We start from the raw sequence: 17,928 nt of genomic DNA on the forward strand, positions 1-17,928 counted from the left end.
CGCGCTTGCTGCCAATTGACGTTTACCTTCCAAAAAACGCTTAGGCTAAAAAATCCTTTCAACCGAATATAGAATTTTAGTTAATCGAGTCATTATCACAATGATGTCTTTCAAAAAACATGCGGTCTTTGTCCCAAAAACAGAGTACTAACACCAATTTTTCGTTAGAGATCTGTCTCAGATTAATCAGAACCTAGAGGTATGTATGTACTTGTTCACGGGTCGACTTTTGACTCGCTGACTCCCCTTTACAGGCCATTGCACCGCGGCTGTCTCCGGGACTCGATGATTTCTGCGGTCTTTTTGAACAAACTCGATTGACTCTACTCAATATCTGTGTCGTGAAAAGATTAATTTGGTACGTCTGTTATCATACGATAATGACCTCGCCGCTGAGACTGAATATCATCTGCATCATGATTTAGATGAGCTAGCTCAGCGCTGGCTGAGAGCGCGGGGAGTCGCGGGGCATAGAATTTCACAGCATTTTGTCTATCTCTGAAAATACTAGGTCTCGTGCCCAAAACATTCCTGTAATGATGGTCCCTCGGTTCAAACTGATGTTTCCGAGATCGTAAATCGGTTGTGGGTCCTTGTATGACTCTGATGCTCGCTCTTAGTCTCTCAGTCTCTCAAAGCTCGGTCTCTACATTTCACTGTGCAGTTACTACTTCGACCCCCCGCTACACAAGGTGCTGCTCACTGTACTACACGCCCTTAACCCCCATTGACTCCCATGTACATTCAAATTTGATTTGTGTCTCGAAGTTTACAACTTTGTTAGCATCACTAACATCTATGAATATTCGCGTGCTAAATCTGAACATTTAATTCCCCCCTACCCATGAGTCAATCTACATAGTGCCACAATTTCCTTATTTCGATGTACCTCAAGTCATTCTATCTAACACGCTTTCTATCGCAGGATTTTGACTCCTCTGGTCCAGAAATAGTATGGTCAACAACACTCGCAAACCCTTCCTGCTCCTATAAAAACCTTAGACAGAAGAGCGAATTTCATTGAGCTGGAAAAACCCCAATCGCATTTTCAGTTCTCTCTCTTCTATCTACTTTTGCCGTCTTTACACATTGGTGAGCCTACCCCTTGCTTTTGTCGACCACCGGATTAATTCTTCGCTATCGTAGCTTATCATGGCTGGTCGAGGCAATTATGGCTATCCGTATAACTATCCTGGTCAAGGTCCGCCTGGTAATAACCCCAACGCCCCTCCTGTTTATAACCCCAATGCCCCTCCTGGTCATAACCCCAATGTACCACCTGGTCATAACCAAGCTCCTCCTGCTTATTACCCCAATGCACCACCTGGAGCTAACCACGGACAGTATCAGACTCATCATTATCCAGGAAATACTGGTAACTATACAGGCTATGTGCCCCATGGTTATCCCGCACCTCCTGGTGGTGGTAATGTCCAGAGGGCCTATCAACAAACAGGGAACACTGCAGGTCAGTTGAATGTCTAAGGTATACCTGCATTATAATGTATCTCAATGGTATTGTCTCCTAGCCTTCCCTCATGTTCCTGCCGCTCAAGGTGCGGGTGCCGGTCCTACCCAAGGTGCTACAGGTTGGCAAGGCCCTGCATTTGACCGAGCTCACGAGACCTCTTCAAGATTTCAAGGTCAGTTGAATTTTATGTTCCTTGTTGCTTTCACCATGCCAATCTCATCATGAATTTGAACAATCAGGTTTCCCCAGCGGATTTGGACACCATCGTCATGCTAATTTTCAAAGTAACTCAGTTCTCGAAGGGCTTCCAGCTACCCTCGGTCAGCTTCCTGCTGGTGCAGTTCCTCCATCTTATAATTACGCTCGGAATGAAGGCCCCTTGCATTCCCATGGCTATAGCCCTCCTTCGCCCGAAGTTTTTAATTTGCATCCGCAACCACAACGAGGGCGAACCGCTCAAGTGCCGGTGGTTCCTGGAGTCCCGGTGCCTATTCATGGAGGGGGATTGCGAAGACATGGTCAGCTGGACAATACCTCTAGCAATGGGAGTGGGAGTGGTGACCATGTATCCGATGAATCTAAGAAATCTACCGATGAGAACAAATACGTTGTCGGCCATCTAAGTCTTGGGAGTCATCATTCAAATGCAGCAGGCCCCTCTAGTGGACGAAATATAACTCCAACAGCCGATGGATTTACAAAATGCTCTGTATGTGGCCAGGCCTATGTTGTCAGTGACAGAGATGCACATGATTCTGGTTGTCCTGGGAATGCTCAAAGTGCCAGAAAGGAGGGTAATGATAATGACACGGCTGGTAAGGACAAGGGAAAGGGCCCAAAGGGGAAAGGGAAAAGCGGCAACACCAGGAAGTGACAGAGTCGTCGTGTCTAGTAATAATCTTTGTACACCTATTCACCTTGATGGATTAGGCTGTAACTTTACGTATCTCAACTTGTCGTGCATATCTGAATCCTCGAAATTTTATTGAAAGTGATGGTTGTTATAACAAAAACTACAACTCCTTATGCTGTCTGAGATAGATAGATAGACACGCGGCTCCGTCGATGATGGGGTCCCACAAGGGAACAGCCGGTGGGAGTGATTCGCGACACAGATGAGGTAATGGGGAAGACCTGAGGCCTGAGGTTTTGTGGATTTATGTAATCTGCTATGTAAACACGCGCCACAGACCGACTCTTGAAGTTTTTTCTAGTTTTTTACTCCAAGTCCATGCCAGCCCGAAGCAGATCTGCCCCGCCTTTTTGCACTCAAGACTTGGGGCAAGGCTGGCAACTCAGAACAGATGGTCTTGAAGTCGAACATCTGCAAATGGATCCCGCCGATCTAGCAGAGTTTTCAACTGTCGAAATCTTCAGAGATTATCATCCTAGGTCAATGTACTGGGTCGACAAAGACAAGGTTCTCAAGCTATTCTCTTATTTGGTTGATGTCTCCGTCATAGTTGCGAACATGGACCTAGCCCGCACCAGGCTTCCGGTTCCACACGTGCTGCGCTACGGTCGATCGGGCAACTGCTCATATATCTTGATGGAGAGGATTCCGCATCCCAACCTTGCCTTCGAAATGCGACAATTGGGAATTAAGTCTATGCCATGGGAGTTGACGTGCACAATGGACTACATAGTTCGTCAACTTGCAGACTTAGGCCTAAGCCACAATGATCTCGCACCGAGGAATGTTCTTGTGGATCACAATGGAATGATATCCTCAATCATTGACTGGGATTCTTGCACTCAACATCACCGAGGTGGGGAATATTCCAGAAAGATCAGAGGCATTAACCCTAATGGAATGGATGTGGGAGAGGAGAATTGGTATCATATCTTCTTGCGATATGCATATGATCGTACAGGGGAGGAGATAATGATTGGCTGTAGCAAGAGACTTCCTCGGCTGTTTCTACAATGGCCTTTGGTCAAATCCAAGGCATACCAGCTTGTTTCGACTCCCATAATAGATCCTCGCAATCAGTCATTCTCGGTCAGTCACCCACTACCAGCTCTCATTCTGAAGTCGAACTGAATTATTTTCTACCTTCAGCGACAGAAGATTTGTCCCATTACTCCGGAACCAGTGTATGCGACGTTCAACTCTATGCGCATAAGTGATCCGGCTGCTACGAAATGTAATGGGCCGTGAACCATGGCATCAAGCTGGGAGCTCGTTGAGTTGCTAGGATAAGGGAATGGGGAAAGGATACCATGGTTATTGACCTTAGTGCTCATGAGTGCAATGTACAGTGCACCTATAACATTGATGCTTGTACAATAATCTTTCAACGGCGGGAGTGAACGTTTGAACATCGGTATTTATCGATATATCCATGAAAGCGTATTTTTCCCGTGAACCAAGCACAATGCAGTCTTACTTAGCGTTGGGCGTTGGCTACGAGGTAAACAGATTAATGGATGACGTACTTGACACCTCTCACTTTTTGCTTCTAACTACTACATGCGAACGAAATTTTTGCAGTAGATCTACTCCGCCTTTTTGCACTCAGGAATTGGGGGTGGGGCTAGCAAACTCTGGCAACTCAGAGGAGACGGCTATGAAATCAATGATCTGAAAATGGATACCGCCGATTTAGCAGAATTTTCAATCATGGAAATCTTCAGTGATCATCGTCCATCCGAGGTCAACGTACTGGGTCGACAAGGACAAGGTTCTACGCAACCAGTCGTTCTCGGTGCGTCAGCTATCATCAGCTATCTATGTTCTCTCTATACATGAAGTCGGATTAATCATTTTTTCCTTTCAGCGACATAAGATTCGCCCTATTTATGACAGCAGATTTCGTTCAATATTCCATACTCTTTATTGATCCGCATAGTGCCTTGTACTTCAGATTCAACTAATCATTTGCTCTATTTCAAACTGGTAGTTGTCGATTCTCCGAGATCTTTACATCTAGTCTCTGCATCTTTGTTGACGTCTTCAAAGATTCCCTTCTGTGCTTCAACTGTTGGAATTTCGTCCTTCTGATCTTCACTTTACCTCTCTATTTAGATGATCAACTAGTTCTTGATACATTACCGATGGTCTCTCTCGACGTTAGCAATTCCTTCCCAACGTGTTGCTAACTACATTCTCACTATCAGCTATTAACTTGGAACCAGATTGGATATGCCTTACAGGATTATTCCCATCGATGTTATACCCAATAATCATATATAGTAAATGAATCTCATTTTTTTTGCCCATAACTCCCAGCGTCCTTCAATCACAAGCAATGGATGGCAATACTGGTAATGGCGGCGACGGTAATATGAACAATGACCAACTCTACCGCCTACTACAGTCTTTCATGGCCACACCAAATGCTCAAGGGCTTGAGTTGGCGGGTCAGAATCCACATCCTCCGACACTTTTTCAGGTAGATCTGCCTTATATTTTCCCCTTCTATCATCTGACACTATATGCAGTCCTTTTTGCGTTCGCAAGCATTAACACAGAATTTACCCAATCAAGCTGGGCCATATCCAGCATTTCCCTCTGTTCAACCCTCGTCGCAGGCACCTACTACTTCATCACAGAACGCACATTCTTCCTTACCTCCTAGTGCTTCTCTTCCAGCACCACAAGCCACCTACACGTCCCCTTCATTTGATCCCATGCGGCAGTCCCAAGCACTGATTCAGAATCAAGCACAGTTCCCGTCTTCGCAATCGGTGCCGAGACCTATTCCACCCCCTCCACCTTCTAATCAACATCAGTCACTATGCACTTCTTCGACTGCTCCATACCTAACACAGTGGCCCATACTTCAGACACCTTCCTTAGGTTCGCGCCAAGCTCTTTCTGCACCGCCGCTTTCCTCTCTAAGTCAACACCAGACTTCGAACATTGAGGCACGACCTCTCTCTATTGTTGAACCTGAATGTGGTCAGACGCTATCAACTTTACCTCCTCCCGCCCCTTCTGTGTGCAGGCCATATACTAGCATGCAAGCACCTGGTGCAACTGATGGGTACGGTCGGGTTGTTGGTTCCCAGGGACATTCTCGTGTCACTACGGCTTCAGGCTTTCCAGGGTTGACAGTTATTCAGCGCACCAATCATACACGTCTTGACCACGCCAGCCAGTCCCTTCCACAGAATCCTAAAAAAGAGAAAAGGCGCGGAAAGGCCATCCGGCCTCCTGGGCTTGGTCGTAGAGAACGAGTCCCAAGTATTGATGACTGCATTAACGTAGCTTCCGGAGGAGTAGAGGTTATAAGCATTGATGTTCTAGTTTATCTACCGCTGCCTCCAACAGGAGAAATCAATGTATGCATTTCTCCCCTCTTGATATACTTTCTACTGAAACCTCGTCATTTGCCAGTTCTACCATCTTCCAAGGCAACTTATCTTCTATGAAATCAACAAGGAAGCATACCGTATGGTGCTCAATGCATTGGGCCTATTCCACCAGTACCCGAATCTTCCAACTTCTACTACCATCTTCGATTTATTCTCTGATATCACAGTCAAGCTAAGGCAACAATATAATCTCCCATCAGTTTCCTCGTCATTACCACTTGCTCCGCAAGAGCTTCTACCTCTTCAACTCCTGGGTTTTAGCAATCATGGTCGGGCTAATGGATCATACAATACTTCGAAACTCAGGCCAATGCCCTATGAGAGATATACAACCATTCAAGATATTCTGACTAGCAACTTTGGTACATATGTAATTCCGAAGCTGGTTATTACTTGAGACAATCATTTCACTCTTCATGCTAGTGAGTGAGATCTAACCTCTTGAACTTCGATTGATGGTCTGATTTCAACATGACAGTTATTCGAAGTCACCCACTTGAGGCCAATGTGAGCCTTGCTCAAGTATATCTGGGGTCTGATAATACCATCCGTCCTCATCGATGTTTGTCAAAACGCCTATACAGTATGTTCCACAATGACTCTGATGCCAACCTCAATGTCAATGCTTTGGATGAGGAGGAAATTGAGGGGTCGTGTGAGCCAGATGACGATGACGATGATGAAGAAGCAAGTGTTCTAATTTCAAGTAAAGTCTATTTGCTGATTTTTATACTCAGGACTCAAGGGTTGTAGCTCAATCTTTAACATCATTAGAAACAGATGACGAGGAGCCCCAACCATCATCGGGACTAGAGCAAAATAGTAACATGTCTCAATCTCCTTCTACGCTAGTATGTCAGGCCTTTATCCCTTTCATCCTTTTCTAACAGTATTAATTAGGTCTCAACATCCTCGATAGTAGACCCGGTATTACCTAAGAAGCTATGGGAGGAGCCCTGGACTCAACCTGCTCCCCTCAGTTTTATTCCCATATTTTTTGATGATGAACGTACTCCAACCATTTTCAAAATTGTGTCTGAGGTTCAACGTCAAGGGTCAAACTGTCCCGGATTCCAAGTAAAGGGTACTGATGAACAAGAACTTGCAGCAAAGTTTATTGCACAAATGAAGAATTCAGTACAGAGTGGAGATTGGAGCAAAGTTTTATCTCCGACCCGTCGATTTGTCTGGTAAGCTCAATTTTTCAGAAATATTCTTGGGATGATCACTAAATTTGCCATGGTAGTGTAAATGACCAGGATGATTACATCTCTTCAGGCCCCGGTCTCGAACAGTCAGCAATTGCTGAAGTCTTCCGCCAATTTTTCGAGGAACGCGAGAGTGAATTCTGTACTCCACTTTATGAGGGATACACAACACTTCAAGCTGCTGATGTACAGATATCATCCAACAAGCATGAAGAGCTGGTTTTATTTGGGGCAGTAACATCGTTGGCTCTTGTTTATGGTCATTACCCTGGTCACTTAAATCCTCTTCTCCTTATCTACCTACTCAACGATTGCAACACATCCTGTCTTCATCGAGATCTGGTCTCCTCATATTTGCCTTCTCTCAGTGAGACACTGGACCATTGGCTAAACATTGGACCTATGGATAGCATTGCGGACTTTACCTCTCACTTTGCCTCATATCACAACTTCCAGGTGCGATGCTTATGACTTTTACTTGCATTTGACTAACTTCCATGATTAGCCTGGAGTCTTAAATGGACGGTCCGAAGCTGGTCACCGGAAGCTTGCATGGGAAATGTTGCACAACACAGTAGTTGGTCCCATAGACGTTGAAAATGCATATTTTACTGCTTTTATCAAAGGTTTCTTGCTTCCTTGCTCTACCGGTGTTGATTTAGTCGATGTGAGTATAGACTGTTCATTCAAACATTAAAAACTCAATGCTTCTGTTCAGATTGTGCGCAGCTTCTTTGGAGGTGCTGAAGAATTTGTCCGAACTGCAGAAATATCCACAATACGTGGTTTTGATTCTCTCAATATCCGTATTATTGTTAGTATTGAAAATCAATTGCTGGACGAGCTGGCCAATGCGTTTAGCAATGCTGGCCCTAACTTTGCGGGGAGGATCTTTCAAGATATTGTGAAGGATTTTCTTATGGGCATTGGAGCACCGTGCCCCGAACTATTTTCTGGCATCATGGATAGGCTCAGCCCCGAGGTTAAGGCCAGCTTGACTGGACTGCAGTCTCCTACATTCCGCATGCGCTTAATGTGTTGGGCAGCAACGGGTGCTACTAGGGTATTGCGTGACGGCAACCCAATGCAAGTGAGTATTCTGTTATAATCACGAATCCATACTTACACCTCTGTCAAGATTATCCTTGTGGAAGATGACGACTCTTTATATCTTCCTCAAGACCTAAACAGTCCTGGCTTACGCGAAGCCTATTTCTCATCGGGATCTTGTTCCTTCCGGACATGTACAAGGTCGATGAGGATTCCTGCTTCGTATCTGATCAAGCTGTTGAAAGATACTTAAGACCCTAATACGGAACTCAAAGATGCTCAGATTGCAATTCACCATTGGCTCTTCATGCAGATGTTGGATTCCATTGGGACGTACAATATGCTTTGAATTTCACCTGGGATTTTCTCTGTTTAACAATTATGTTTCCCTTTGAACTTCATTTGATATCTGTTGAGCTCATGTCTTTCTCAAATCTTATTACACTAGCTATTGCCTGTCAATTTAATCTGATTCAACTATGCCATCTTGACCATGACCGTCGCCTTACAGCTTCTTTACCTTTGGATGATATATGTGCACGTGTATATTGTAGCAATCTTTCCTATTTAACCTTCTCTTGGTTGATGTTGAAAGCCACTCCCCCTACAAACAAATGGAACACCGAGGCTACTTTGATTCTATGCTGCGTTTCGTCCGCCCACTTTCATTGGCAGCCTACACACCACGGGTTGACTCCTACTATGACTGCCAGAACCATATTCTTCATTACGATGTGGAAATACCAGGTGTACGACGCCAAAATGTCAAGGTCACCACTGGCTATTCTGCCATAATGAAGCAGCGGAACATTGCTGTCTGGGGTGTGTCACTTGCTCCGCATTGGCCCGCTCACCTTGTGGGGGCATTTTCTACTACGAGAGAATCAAATATGCCTATTGCTACTCCCGACAATGAAACAGCCATGCCAGTGCAACAGACGATGGAGAGGGCTCATGGGGAGTTTTATCGTCTTCTAGCTATCCCTACTGGAACTGAGGTATACCGGTTCTGTGCTTTGTAGAACATTTTTGTTAAAATTATTTACGCACTGCAGGATATCAATGTGGTCCTTTCGAATGGAATTCTCTCAATCACAATCAAATGTGGCGAGCCGTTGACATGCAATGAAATTATAGCTAGTCAGGAGGCAATCGAGGTGCACTGAGGTGATTCCCTCTTATTCTCTTTTGGCCACTCATTGCCCTGCCTGACACATTTTCATTACAGGATCGAGCCTTGTACTCAGTTTTTGTTATTTCTATAAAACTATGGATGTTTTTGTACATAACCGCTGCTATACAATTGCGCTACAGTTTGCTTTTTCATTGGCCTGAACTTACACGGTGCATTCCACATGAATGGCTCAAACGCAACTGCCCCCTCGACTACAGCAAACTTTGGGTCTCCTTCTAAGAATCTTCTTCCCATCCTGACCTTCCCCTTGTAACACTGCTTCCTCGAGTCAACCGGCTATGATGCAAATACGTCTATCTTGAAGAACCGCCGCAGAATGTAGCTGGTGCGTGGCAGGTGTTTGAGCATTGGATGAAATGGGAGCCTGATGGCAAGGCGTAGCAGGCGTTTATCAAGATGGAAGAGCATTATGGGCAAGCACTATATGCAAGAGGTGGGTTGCCGTGTGTCCCAAATGAGACTAAGGTATGCCCGTGCTGATCTCGTTTCAACTCTACGACCAACAATTACCTGTCAAGATTCTCATACTCGCCAAATCTAGCAAACCGCAATAAGTCTCGTCCCTTATAAAATATTTACCTTTGCCAAGCTCTGGATTATGTTCGCCAAGTTCATGATAAGAAGACTGGATCTTCCCGCAGCTCAGAAGATAATGGGCGTGGCATATGCCCTAAAGAGAAGTTGTTCAAAGGCTATATCGAACTCGAGACCAATGTGCGTGTCTCTATCAATAGTTGGAAAAATCGTTGACCTTTCTTCTTAGCTTTGGGAGTTTGACTGCGTTAGGAAGCTCTGTGAGAAGTGCTTAGATGTTTGTTTCTAGCAGGTGCTTTGGTTTTCCCAATACTCACATTCATTCAGTTTGACCCCGCCAACTCTTCTGCATGGATCAGATGCGCCAAAATTGAATCACAAGTGGAAGACTTTGCCCGTACTTGAGCCATCGTCGAGCTTGGAATTTCACAGTCACCTCTCTCCATGCCAGAACTCCTTTGGAAGGCATACATTGATCTCGAGATTGAAGAAGGGAAGCAAGAAACAGCTCAATCATTATATGAGCGACGTATTTCTTTTAGTTGACACGTCAAGGTCTGGATATCATATGCCTTATTCGAGGCGGAACCAATTGCCCCTCCTTGAGCAATGCAGGAAGATGGTCCTGATGCCAAACTAATCTCTTTCGCTCAAGCTAGTTCAGACGGAGAACATTGATCTATGCTATCATTAATGTTAATGTATTGTTATCTCAGTATTGTTGTATTCAGTATCTGTTCTGATTATTATTGCACTCCTGCTTTGCAAAAGTCCAGATTCATAGTCCTATCGAAATACAGATTAAGTTACAATACTAGGTATATATACATATAACTGAAGGTAGTTGTGAGCAGTTCACGACAAAGCAAAGATTATAATACAAACACCACTCTCAAGATTGATCCCGCTCTAAGAAGTAAACCCGCTACAGATTCTCTAAATACGACACTGCCATTCGTGCTCCCTTTACTTGAACTACCCAGCGGTGATTTCCCATTATTCCCATTAGATGTCGCCAAAACTGAAGCATCAACAGTAGCCGTGTTTCCTGCATTCGTCGCAGTTGTTGTTGCAAACATTGTCAAAGGAGCACCCTCCATCTCGGACAACTCGTTTGTGAGGAAGACCAAGGCAGCGCCGGGAGCTGGTACGCTGACTGAACATACTTGAGTGGATTGATCGCAAGAAATCGTTTGGATGGATTCCGTTCCTTCGAGTCAGCCGTCAGAGTCGTACTATGTCAGAGGAAACTTCTGAGTAACATCTCAACTTCATCTAGATCGAGAAACATCTAAGCAAAAACTCACGGTTCGCTGGCGGGTCTGATGGGCCCACTACTGCACGGATAGCATACCGGAACAAACAAACGACTAGAAAAGTGAGCTGGCAGTCAAAGGCCACGATGAATGCTTACCGTATTCGGATCCGTAGGGCAAACCTTGAGTGTGGGGAAGCTCAGATAATTGAGTTCGATATTGTCCTTGGAGAGAATATTGGATTTGGTCCCGTCGATTGTAGCCAATACTCGAAACTAAAGGGAGATCTGCATCAGTGAAGCACGCTCCGCGAGCTGCAGATGTGAGTGGGGATTCTGTGCTGATTCAGAAAACATAGAAAGATGGAGATGATTATGCCAAATGAAAGCGTACTTTTGGGTGGACCAAACGATCGAGAAGCCTCGGTTATTGCGGGTATGGAAAATGTACGAAAGATGTATTAAAATATGTGCCAAGGGAGAATAGATCCGAACGCACCATTTCTGAGTCCTCTTGACATTCATCAACATCTCGTTCAGACGGAATATGCTCTCCTCCAATGCACTTGTGTGCTCCGATATGTAGTCAGCCTTTGCCGGAGCTTCACGTCGCGGTTCGCTTTCCGCCATGATACCAAAGTCGATGAGCTTTTCGGTAATCATTGACGCGCCGTTTTTGAAGCATGTATACTCTCTTATTGTGTTACCAGTAAAGACGTAGTCCCCCTGAAGCTCGTGTTCACCGTCCGAAAGTACAGGGTAGAAACGGAAAACAAGAGTCGCACAGACGCACCTTCCTGACTGAAGTAGCCCCAAAGAGAATAGTGAGCGCAGGTTCTCCTTCCAAAGCCCATTCAGCCGTTTCGGCTTCAGCATGGTGAGTGAACTGGAACCATCCGTACGGGGTAACCATTGTCGCGTATGAAATAGCCAGGCCTACACGTGTCTGATCTTCGGCGCCGACCTCTAGCACCTGCGACTGGTTGGAAGGACAAAGGGCTTCAGCGATTACAAGGGAGGAGTAGAATGCAGGTCCAACAAGGTCAGTTAGTTCTTAGGCGCTCAGCTTTGCAAGTTAATTTAGCGCTTATCACGTGACACGAGACCTGCGTCTCTTGAAGTTGTTGATCTATTTCAACGTGACTTCGTACTTCTTGCCCCGCCTCCACCATCTACATACATCACCTTTTGACACTGACTCCATTCCTCAACAACCGCTCGGCTCTTTGCGCAGCAAACTGAGGTGTACAAAGCTTACTCCCGGGCCTCATGAGGATCAAATTAAAGCTACAAAATGGTCAGTTTTTATGCCTTATTGTTTGATAAACATACGTGGATGCGAACGCGACGCACTTGCCTCCGGCCCTTCTGAGTACTCGGCCTCAGGAACTCGGGGCTGGAGTCTCGAAATCGCGTTTGTTGACGCGTCTTTCATGCTCCTCAATGCTGTGCACTTTCGGCTCTTAGAGGTACCTCAAAGCCCCTCTTGAGTACTTATGCCCTGGGAACACGAGAAATGGGCTTTGCAAGGGACCTCTGAGCATTGAACAGTGCCCTCCCCCCTACAATCTTCCTTTCCAACGCACCAGCTAACCTTAGGCCGAGTTTTATAGGTGCTGTCAAGTCCTTGGGAGCATCCTCGTACATCTTCCAGAAGAATTTCAGCTTCTCCACTGCCCTCTTCCATGCAGTGAGCTTCGAGGGCACCCTCGACCACCTCGATGACGCAGCTGACACAGCCCCAACCTCTCATTTAGAAATACCTCTCTCGTTCCCCTCCCTTCCAACGACGCCTCCCTCCCCTGCACCCTCCCCCGCACCCTCATCGCCGCTGTCATCTGTACCCTCATCTCCAGAGATCCTTGGATCTACGCTGCCGGAGCCGCCCTTCCCATCGACGTTGCAGTCGCACTCTTCGCTGCCAGCCAGCAGCGCCCCAAGTCAATCAAACAGTGCAAAATGAAAGGCGAGGCGGTCGAAAGCTCACGGACATCGTAATCGGAAGAAGCAGCGGCAGGAACATCCTATTAAGACTGCAGACGAGATTGGTGCCCACCCGACACCTGTTTCTCGATTCGTTCCCGACGCTACAGCTGTCCGAGCATCCTTTTCTTTGGCAAGTGATGCGCCTGTTGCCTCAACCTCATATGTTGGTCTCCATGATGATGGGGAGGAGGGTGAGAGGCGTACATGGTCGTTGAAGGAGCTAGTGGGTCCCAGTTCATTGCATAAATTCAGCTTAATAAAAGCAGTTCCTGGGTGAGCTTTCTAAGTCAGTTGTAACCGGACCTGAATACTTACGTTGTATCAGCACCACTGTTCCTATTGCCGACGCAGAGCGTCATGTTATTGCTCTTGTTGTGTATCCGGATGATGCTGGGATCCTGAAATGCGCAGCGGAAGCTGCGGAGCTCATTCAAGAGGAAGGTAAGAAGGCATCTTTCACGAGCAAGCATGTTAATGGCCGGCGCAGTGACTTTGCGGCCCTCAACGCAGGCGTGGCTCATGGGGGAGGGCGGGTGGTATGTTACTTAGTCTCGAAGTGTTTCCTTGTTCACATGCCCGTTTAGAAACCGGCCAATATTGTCCATAAAGAAGCAAACAAGAATGTTCTCAATAAGCTTGTCACGTCAGGCCCTTTCCAGCGGCTCTCTGGTTATGCCACTGGTACGTCCCTCTACTGATGAAATCATATACCTACCACTCATTTTTATAAGGAGTGTTCAAAACATGGGCGCCGAAACTCTATGCCTACTGCAGTTCGCAATTTGACCGCCTCCTTTCAAGTGATAGCTCCCTCGTTCAACTTTTTGACAACAGCGTACTTGCATCCGCTGCTTTCAACTTCGGTCCGTGCACAGTGTGTTTGCCCCACATTGACTTCGGCAACCTGCCTTTTTTGTGGTGCTGGATATGGTCACTTGGTTCATACAGCTGGAAGAAGGGTGGACATCTCATTTTATGGGACTTGGAGATAGTTGTCGAGTTTCCACCGGGTTCTCTGGCTGCAATACCTTCAGGTGTTTGTAGGCACGGAAATACTCGTATTCGGAAAAGTGAAACTCGATATTCCTTCACACAGTATACGTCGGGAGGTAATTTTCGCTGGGTGGATCATGGGTTTCAGTCAGAAGAGGCCTACAAGGCTTCCCTATCTGCTGCAGAGGCTCGAGAAGAGAAGTTACGCAAAAAACACCGTTGGGAAATGGGTCTCAGTTTATTTTCTACATTGGATGAGCTTGGTTTGCAATAACATATGTAATTAGCTCATAGCTCTTGATAGATTACCAGTTTGAACTAGTTGCAGTGTGCTGTTTTACTTGAGCAATGTGCATATATGTAGCACATATTTTGCGATGTTTTGCTTTGACCACACCCAGTAAGGAAATTACTGGACAACAGATGGGTGACTGATAATACATATGTGACTCCAAACCTTTCACCCACACGGCCATGTCGCTCACATACTTCCAAGAACCATTTGAGGAATCATGGTTATGGACAGATGGTGGAATAGACGATGAAAAACAAGATCCTGCGGTAAGCATGTTCTTCTAATTACTTGGACAAGCTCTACATAAGTTATCCATCCTAGCTTTCACGTCAACTGCACAAGACTTTACGCACAAAGTTTCTCTGGCACTTTGTGCCAACCTTCTTGACAGTCCAGGGAACCATACATGAGCAACCTTTCCTCATCTATGCTTCCGCTATATGGGCTTCTCACTGGCCAGAAGATGCCACTTATGGGGAAAAACCATTGCATAAACGGACCGCTCTCCTCAAACGAGTAATTTACCCACCAGAGTTCAGCAGCGGCGACTTTGACATTGAAGACCTGGAGTTACATTTGGGCATGGATAGATATGAAGCCCATGCCATGAAGAAAAACCGAGTTGCTCAAGTGACGTTACACAATTTCTTTTCTGCGAGTATTCTATATATCTGCATTTATATTTGGGTTAATTTAACCATTACAGGTCAATATTCAAAGCTATCAGCAAACTCTGCGTGAATATGCACCCCAAGAAGTCGAAACCATGTGGTACCATATGTTGAATGCACGTTGAACCTTATACTCTATCACATTGAACTAATTGCGTCAATAGTCAATCCATAGCTTCCTTTCGAAAGCGGTAAATGATTTTCATCCATACATTGCATCTTATGGCCTACCCGCTTCCGATTGGAAGAAGTCTCTAGATGATGCCATCTTACTTTGGGATCTTCACAACCATCTTCCAGCATCATTTTGTAGTGAATTTTCATGGCCTCGTTACCATTATCTATCTAGGGCTCCTCAGGATGGACATCACCAATCACTCATCTGGGAATACCCTCTGGAAGGTTCTGTGGTGGGAACGGTGGCGGTTCCTCCTCCTTGGTTGCCGTTGTAGTTGATTTAGCCTGTCATCCATCCATTAATATGTCTTGTATTGTTTCTACAATCTTCATACATATATAATTTGTTTACACTGTAAAGCTATCAGAATTTCAAGGTTAAAACCTTGTCATGAAATTGATTCCCATCTTTAACATTGCTTGCCATTTGCAGCATTTATTTGATGGAGGAGGGAACTTCAAATCTGATATGATTGAAGGCACATTTGAGAAGATGAATGGCTGCTAACAAGTATACAGGGTATAGCAGCAAGATGGGGAAACCTATGGTATTGCAACTTGGCAAATGAACTAAATACCAAACAAATGAGAGGAGTAGTAAATGATAGACAATTTGAGTGAGATGAATGAGAGGAGCAGTTCGATAAGTGAGTAGAGCAGTTCGATAAGTGAGTAGAGCAGTTCGATAAGTGAGTAGAGCAGTTCGATAAGTGAGTAGAGCAGTTCGATAAGTGAGTAGAGCAGTTCGATAAGTGAGTAGAGCAGTTCGATAAGTGAGTAGAGCAGTTCAATAAGTGAGTAGAGCAGTTCAATAAGTGAGCAGAGCAGTTCAATAAGTGGGCAGAGCAGTTCGATAAGTGAGCAAAGCAGTTTGATAAGTGAGCAGAGCAGTTCAATAAGTAAGCAGTTAGATGAAGGAGTAGATCAAGTAGTAGACAAATCCTCAATCAATTAGAATCATTGAGAGGAATAAGCATGCTCCGAATCAAGTTCAGTTTGCGTTGCATATCCTTCACTGAAATCTGTGCTGCAATTTGTTCTTTTTCAGACTTCGTGATGCTGTTCAATGGCATTTTACCGTTGATGAAGTAGCCCGGTACGTGGAAAAGATATTGAATTCCCTTCCAAACTTCATGAGGGTTTTGTTTATCGAGAACGATTTGACCTAGGACAAAACCGCAAGCAATAAGTTTTAAAAGTATTAGACGGTTATCGAAGCTCACCAGTTGTATTCTTCGTATTTGTACTGAGTGTTGGAACGTGTTCGGGATTCCAGGTAAAATTCGGAGCAAGATACTCAACAGCCTCAAAAACTCGGGTGCTAGCCTTGAACGTAGCAATGTTCCAACCCAAACGATGTATCAAGACTGTTTCGAGGGTCTCAACCTTCCCATTTCCATCACTATAGCGGATCTTGTAACGCTGTAAGTCAAGACCACCAACATAACCAACGCTTTCTTTCGCAAAGTTCCGCGTACTGGCCCATTGGAAATAAGTCCGTGCTGTCTGAGCTCGCTCGGTACCAGGTGGTCGAAGATGGTACATTGCTTCTAGTCGCATATAGCCGTTGAGCTCGCAGAATTCTTCAAAGTTGTGAGCACTGGTTGTAACCTCGGGACCTTTTGTTGCGGCTGGAGTATCTTGCCGAGCATGGCGGTCTTCTGAGGATGGAGCTACGTATTCATTCAGCAATGGCAAAGACATCGAAGTCGCCACTTGAGCAGGATCATTGAGCGAAGTTGACGCTGGAGCTTAAAAATGGTCATTAAAGATATTTGAGCCACCCGAATATGCAGACATACTCAACAAGTTTAATTGGCGGGATGCGCTCAGATAAGGATGAAAAAGATTGAGCCCATGATGGAGGTTTGGACAAACTGCACCAGAATCGGCAACTTTCCAGTGTATATCAGTACGCTGCAATCACGTTCAACTGGATGCTCACCCTGATTTCCAGAAGGGGCATTTGAGAAAAGTTCTTACAGTGTGCTTCAATATTGACGTTACAAGAAAATTAAAAATGCTCACCAGAATTACCAGACTGAGCATGAAGTGCTTCGCTCATGCCATTTCCCATACTGCTCAAAAAAGACTCTTGCGGGCCAAATAAAGTATCGAATGTGCTAGGGGATACATCTTGATGTACGTGTCATCATCATTGCTGAACCAACAGGAAGCTGTTGCTTACTGCTCAAGGGGAAGTCAAACAGCGAGACGGGGGCTTGGTACTGATAATCTATGGGCAAAATGAGTTTATTTTTGAACAAATAACCATACGCCTTACCCTGTCCAAAGGCCAAGATATCGGAACCTTCAACTCGACTTTCAGTACTGTTTCCGAGCAGGAAAAGGGTTTGCCAGTCGAGTTCTGCTCCATGTCCACTCCAAAACTCTTGCACTTCAACACCATGACCTGAACCAGATATGGTGATGATCAGTAGAGTATATCACTCGATAACGGAGCAGTAATATCACCTTGACCAGTCACATCGATAGAGTTCATGTCCTCTGAGCCGATGTTCATAGGAGTAACCGTTGTAGAGCTGTGGTTATTATTATTGACTTGCTGCGCTACCTGGGGCACGAGACACCCATAGTTCTCATCTGACGGTCTGGGGATGTTCATTGCTGTGACAATGATGAGGGAGAAAAGGGAAACGAGAATGAATGAACATAAGCGGGACTGCTACACTGTATATTCAACTCGTACCCACCAATCCAAACAAGTATGTACAATTGTTTAAAATTAGTCGGAGAAGCTTGATAGCTAAAA

At 45.3% G+C, this 17,928-nt stretch overlaps 9 protein-coding genes across 9 annotated transcripts; 6 read left to right on the top strand and 3 right to left on the bottom strand.

The window, feature by feature from the left end:
• Positions 1 to 1,152: 1,152 nt before the first annotated feature.
• Positions 1,153 to 2,345, top strand: C8R40DRAFT_1067919 (uncharacterized protein; the record flags this gene model as incomplete). Its single annotated transcript, XM_046225952.1, has 3 exons — positions 1,153 to 1,468; positions 1,530 to 1,643; positions 1,711 to 2,345. 3 exons carry the CDS (start codon positions 1,153 to 1,155, stop codon positions 2,343 to 2,345), a joined length of 1,065 nt encoding a protein of 354 aa, XP_046088260.1.
• Positions 2,346 to 2,524: 179 nt separating this feature from the next.
• C8R40DRAFT_61432 (uncharacterized protein) lies at positions 2,525 to 3,724 on the top strand. The gene is made up of 2 exons (XM_046235643.1): positions 2,525 to 3,473; positions 3,534 to 3,724. Exons 1-2 carry the CDS (start codon positions 2,703 to 2,705, stop codon positions 3,630 to 3,632), a joined length of 870 nt encoding a protein of 289 aa, XP_046088261.1. The 5' UTR covers positions 2,525 to 2,702; the 3' UTR covers positions 3,633 to 3,724.
• Positions 3,725 to 7,537: 3,813 nt separating this feature from the next.
• C8R40DRAFT_1040692 (uncharacterized protein) lies at positions 7,538 to 8,398 on the top strand (the record flags this gene model as incomplete). The annotated part of the gene is made up of 4 exons (XM_046223935.1): positions 7,538 to 7,666; positions 7,718 to 8,089; positions 8,138 to 8,228; positions 8,304 to 8,398. Coding segments are annotated over 4 exons (687 nt in total), but the record flags the coding sequence as incomplete, so codon positions are not given.
• A 1,242-nt stretch (positions 8,399 to 9,640) lies between these two features.
• C8R40DRAFT_1067922 (uncharacterized protein) lies at positions 9,641 to 10,183 on the top strand (the record flags this gene model as incomplete). Its single annotated transcript, XM_046225953.1, has 4 exons — positions 9,641 to 9,677; positions 9,834 to 9,958; positions 10,008 to 10,038; positions 10,068 to 10,183. 4 exons carry the CDS (start codon positions 9,641 to 9,643, stop codon positions 10,181 to 10,183), a joined length of 309 nt encoding a protein of 102 aa, XP_046088263.1.
• A 467-nt stretch (positions 10,184 to 10,650) lies between these two features.
• Positions 10,651 to 10,992, bottom strand: C8R40DRAFT_1040847 (uncharacterized protein; the record flags this gene model as incomplete). The annotated part of the gene is made up of 1 exon (XM_046223949.1): positions 10,651 to 10,992. A coding segment is annotated over one exon (342 nt), but the record flags the coding sequence as incomplete, so codon positions are not given.
• Positions 10,993 to 11,408: 416 nt separating this feature from the next.
• C8R40DRAFT_1023629 (uncharacterized protein) lies at positions 11,409 to 11,789 on the bottom strand (the record flags this gene model as incomplete). The annotated part of the gene is made up of 1 exon (XM_046223043.1): positions 11,409 to 11,789. A coding segment is annotated over one exon (381 nt), but the record flags the coding sequence as incomplete, so codon positions are not given.
• A 1,434-nt stretch (positions 11,790 to 13,223) lies between these two features.
• C8R40DRAFT_1159713 (uncharacterized protein) lies at positions 13,224 to 14,286 on the top strand (the record flags this gene model as incomplete). The annotated part of the gene is made up of 3 exons (XM_046229922.1): positions 13,224 to 13,242; positions 13,629 to 13,700; positions 13,751 to 14,286. 3 exons carry the CDS (start codon positions 13,224 to 13,226, stop codon positions 14,284 to 14,286), a joined length of 627 nt encoding a protein of 208 aa, XP_046088266.1.
• Positions 14,287 to 14,486: 200 nt separating this feature from the next.
• Positions 14,487 to 15,103, top strand: C8R40DRAFT_1168509 (uncharacterized protein; the record flags this gene model as incomplete). The annotated part of the gene is made up of 3 exons (XM_046231192.1): positions 14,487 to 14,573; positions 14,629 to 14,937; positions 15,014 to 15,103. 3 exons carry the CDS (start codon positions 14,487 to 14,489, stop codon positions 15,101 to 15,103), a joined length of 486 nt encoding a protein of 161 aa, XP_046088267.1.
• A 999-nt stretch (positions 15,104 to 16,102) lies between these two features.
• On the bottom strand, positions 16,103 to 17,781 carry C8R40DRAFT_1168510 (uncharacterized protein; the record flags this gene model as incomplete). Its single annotated transcript, XM_046231193.1, has 8 exons — positions 16,103 to 16,320; positions 16,379 to 16,900; positions 16,958 to 17,050; positions 17,101 to 17,133; positions 17,184 to 17,291; positions 17,344 to 17,391; positions 17,440 to 17,568; positions 17,631 to 17,781. The coding sequence occupies 8 exons, from the start codon at positions 17,779 to 17,781 to the stop codon at positions 16,103 to 16,105; spliced, it is 1,302 nt and encodes a 433-aa protein (XP_046088268.1).
• Between the last annotated feature and the right edge of the window lie 147 nt (positions 17,782 to 17,928).

The sequence above is a fragment of the Lentinula edodes genome (assembly GCF_021015755.1).
Source record: "Lentinula edodes strain Le(Bin) 0899 ss11 chromosome Unknown C8R40scaffold_10, whole genome shotgun sequence".
NCBI classification, from domain to species: Eukaryota; Fungi; Basidiomycota; class Agaricomycetes; order Agaricales; family Omphalotaceae; genus Lentinula; species Lentinula edodes.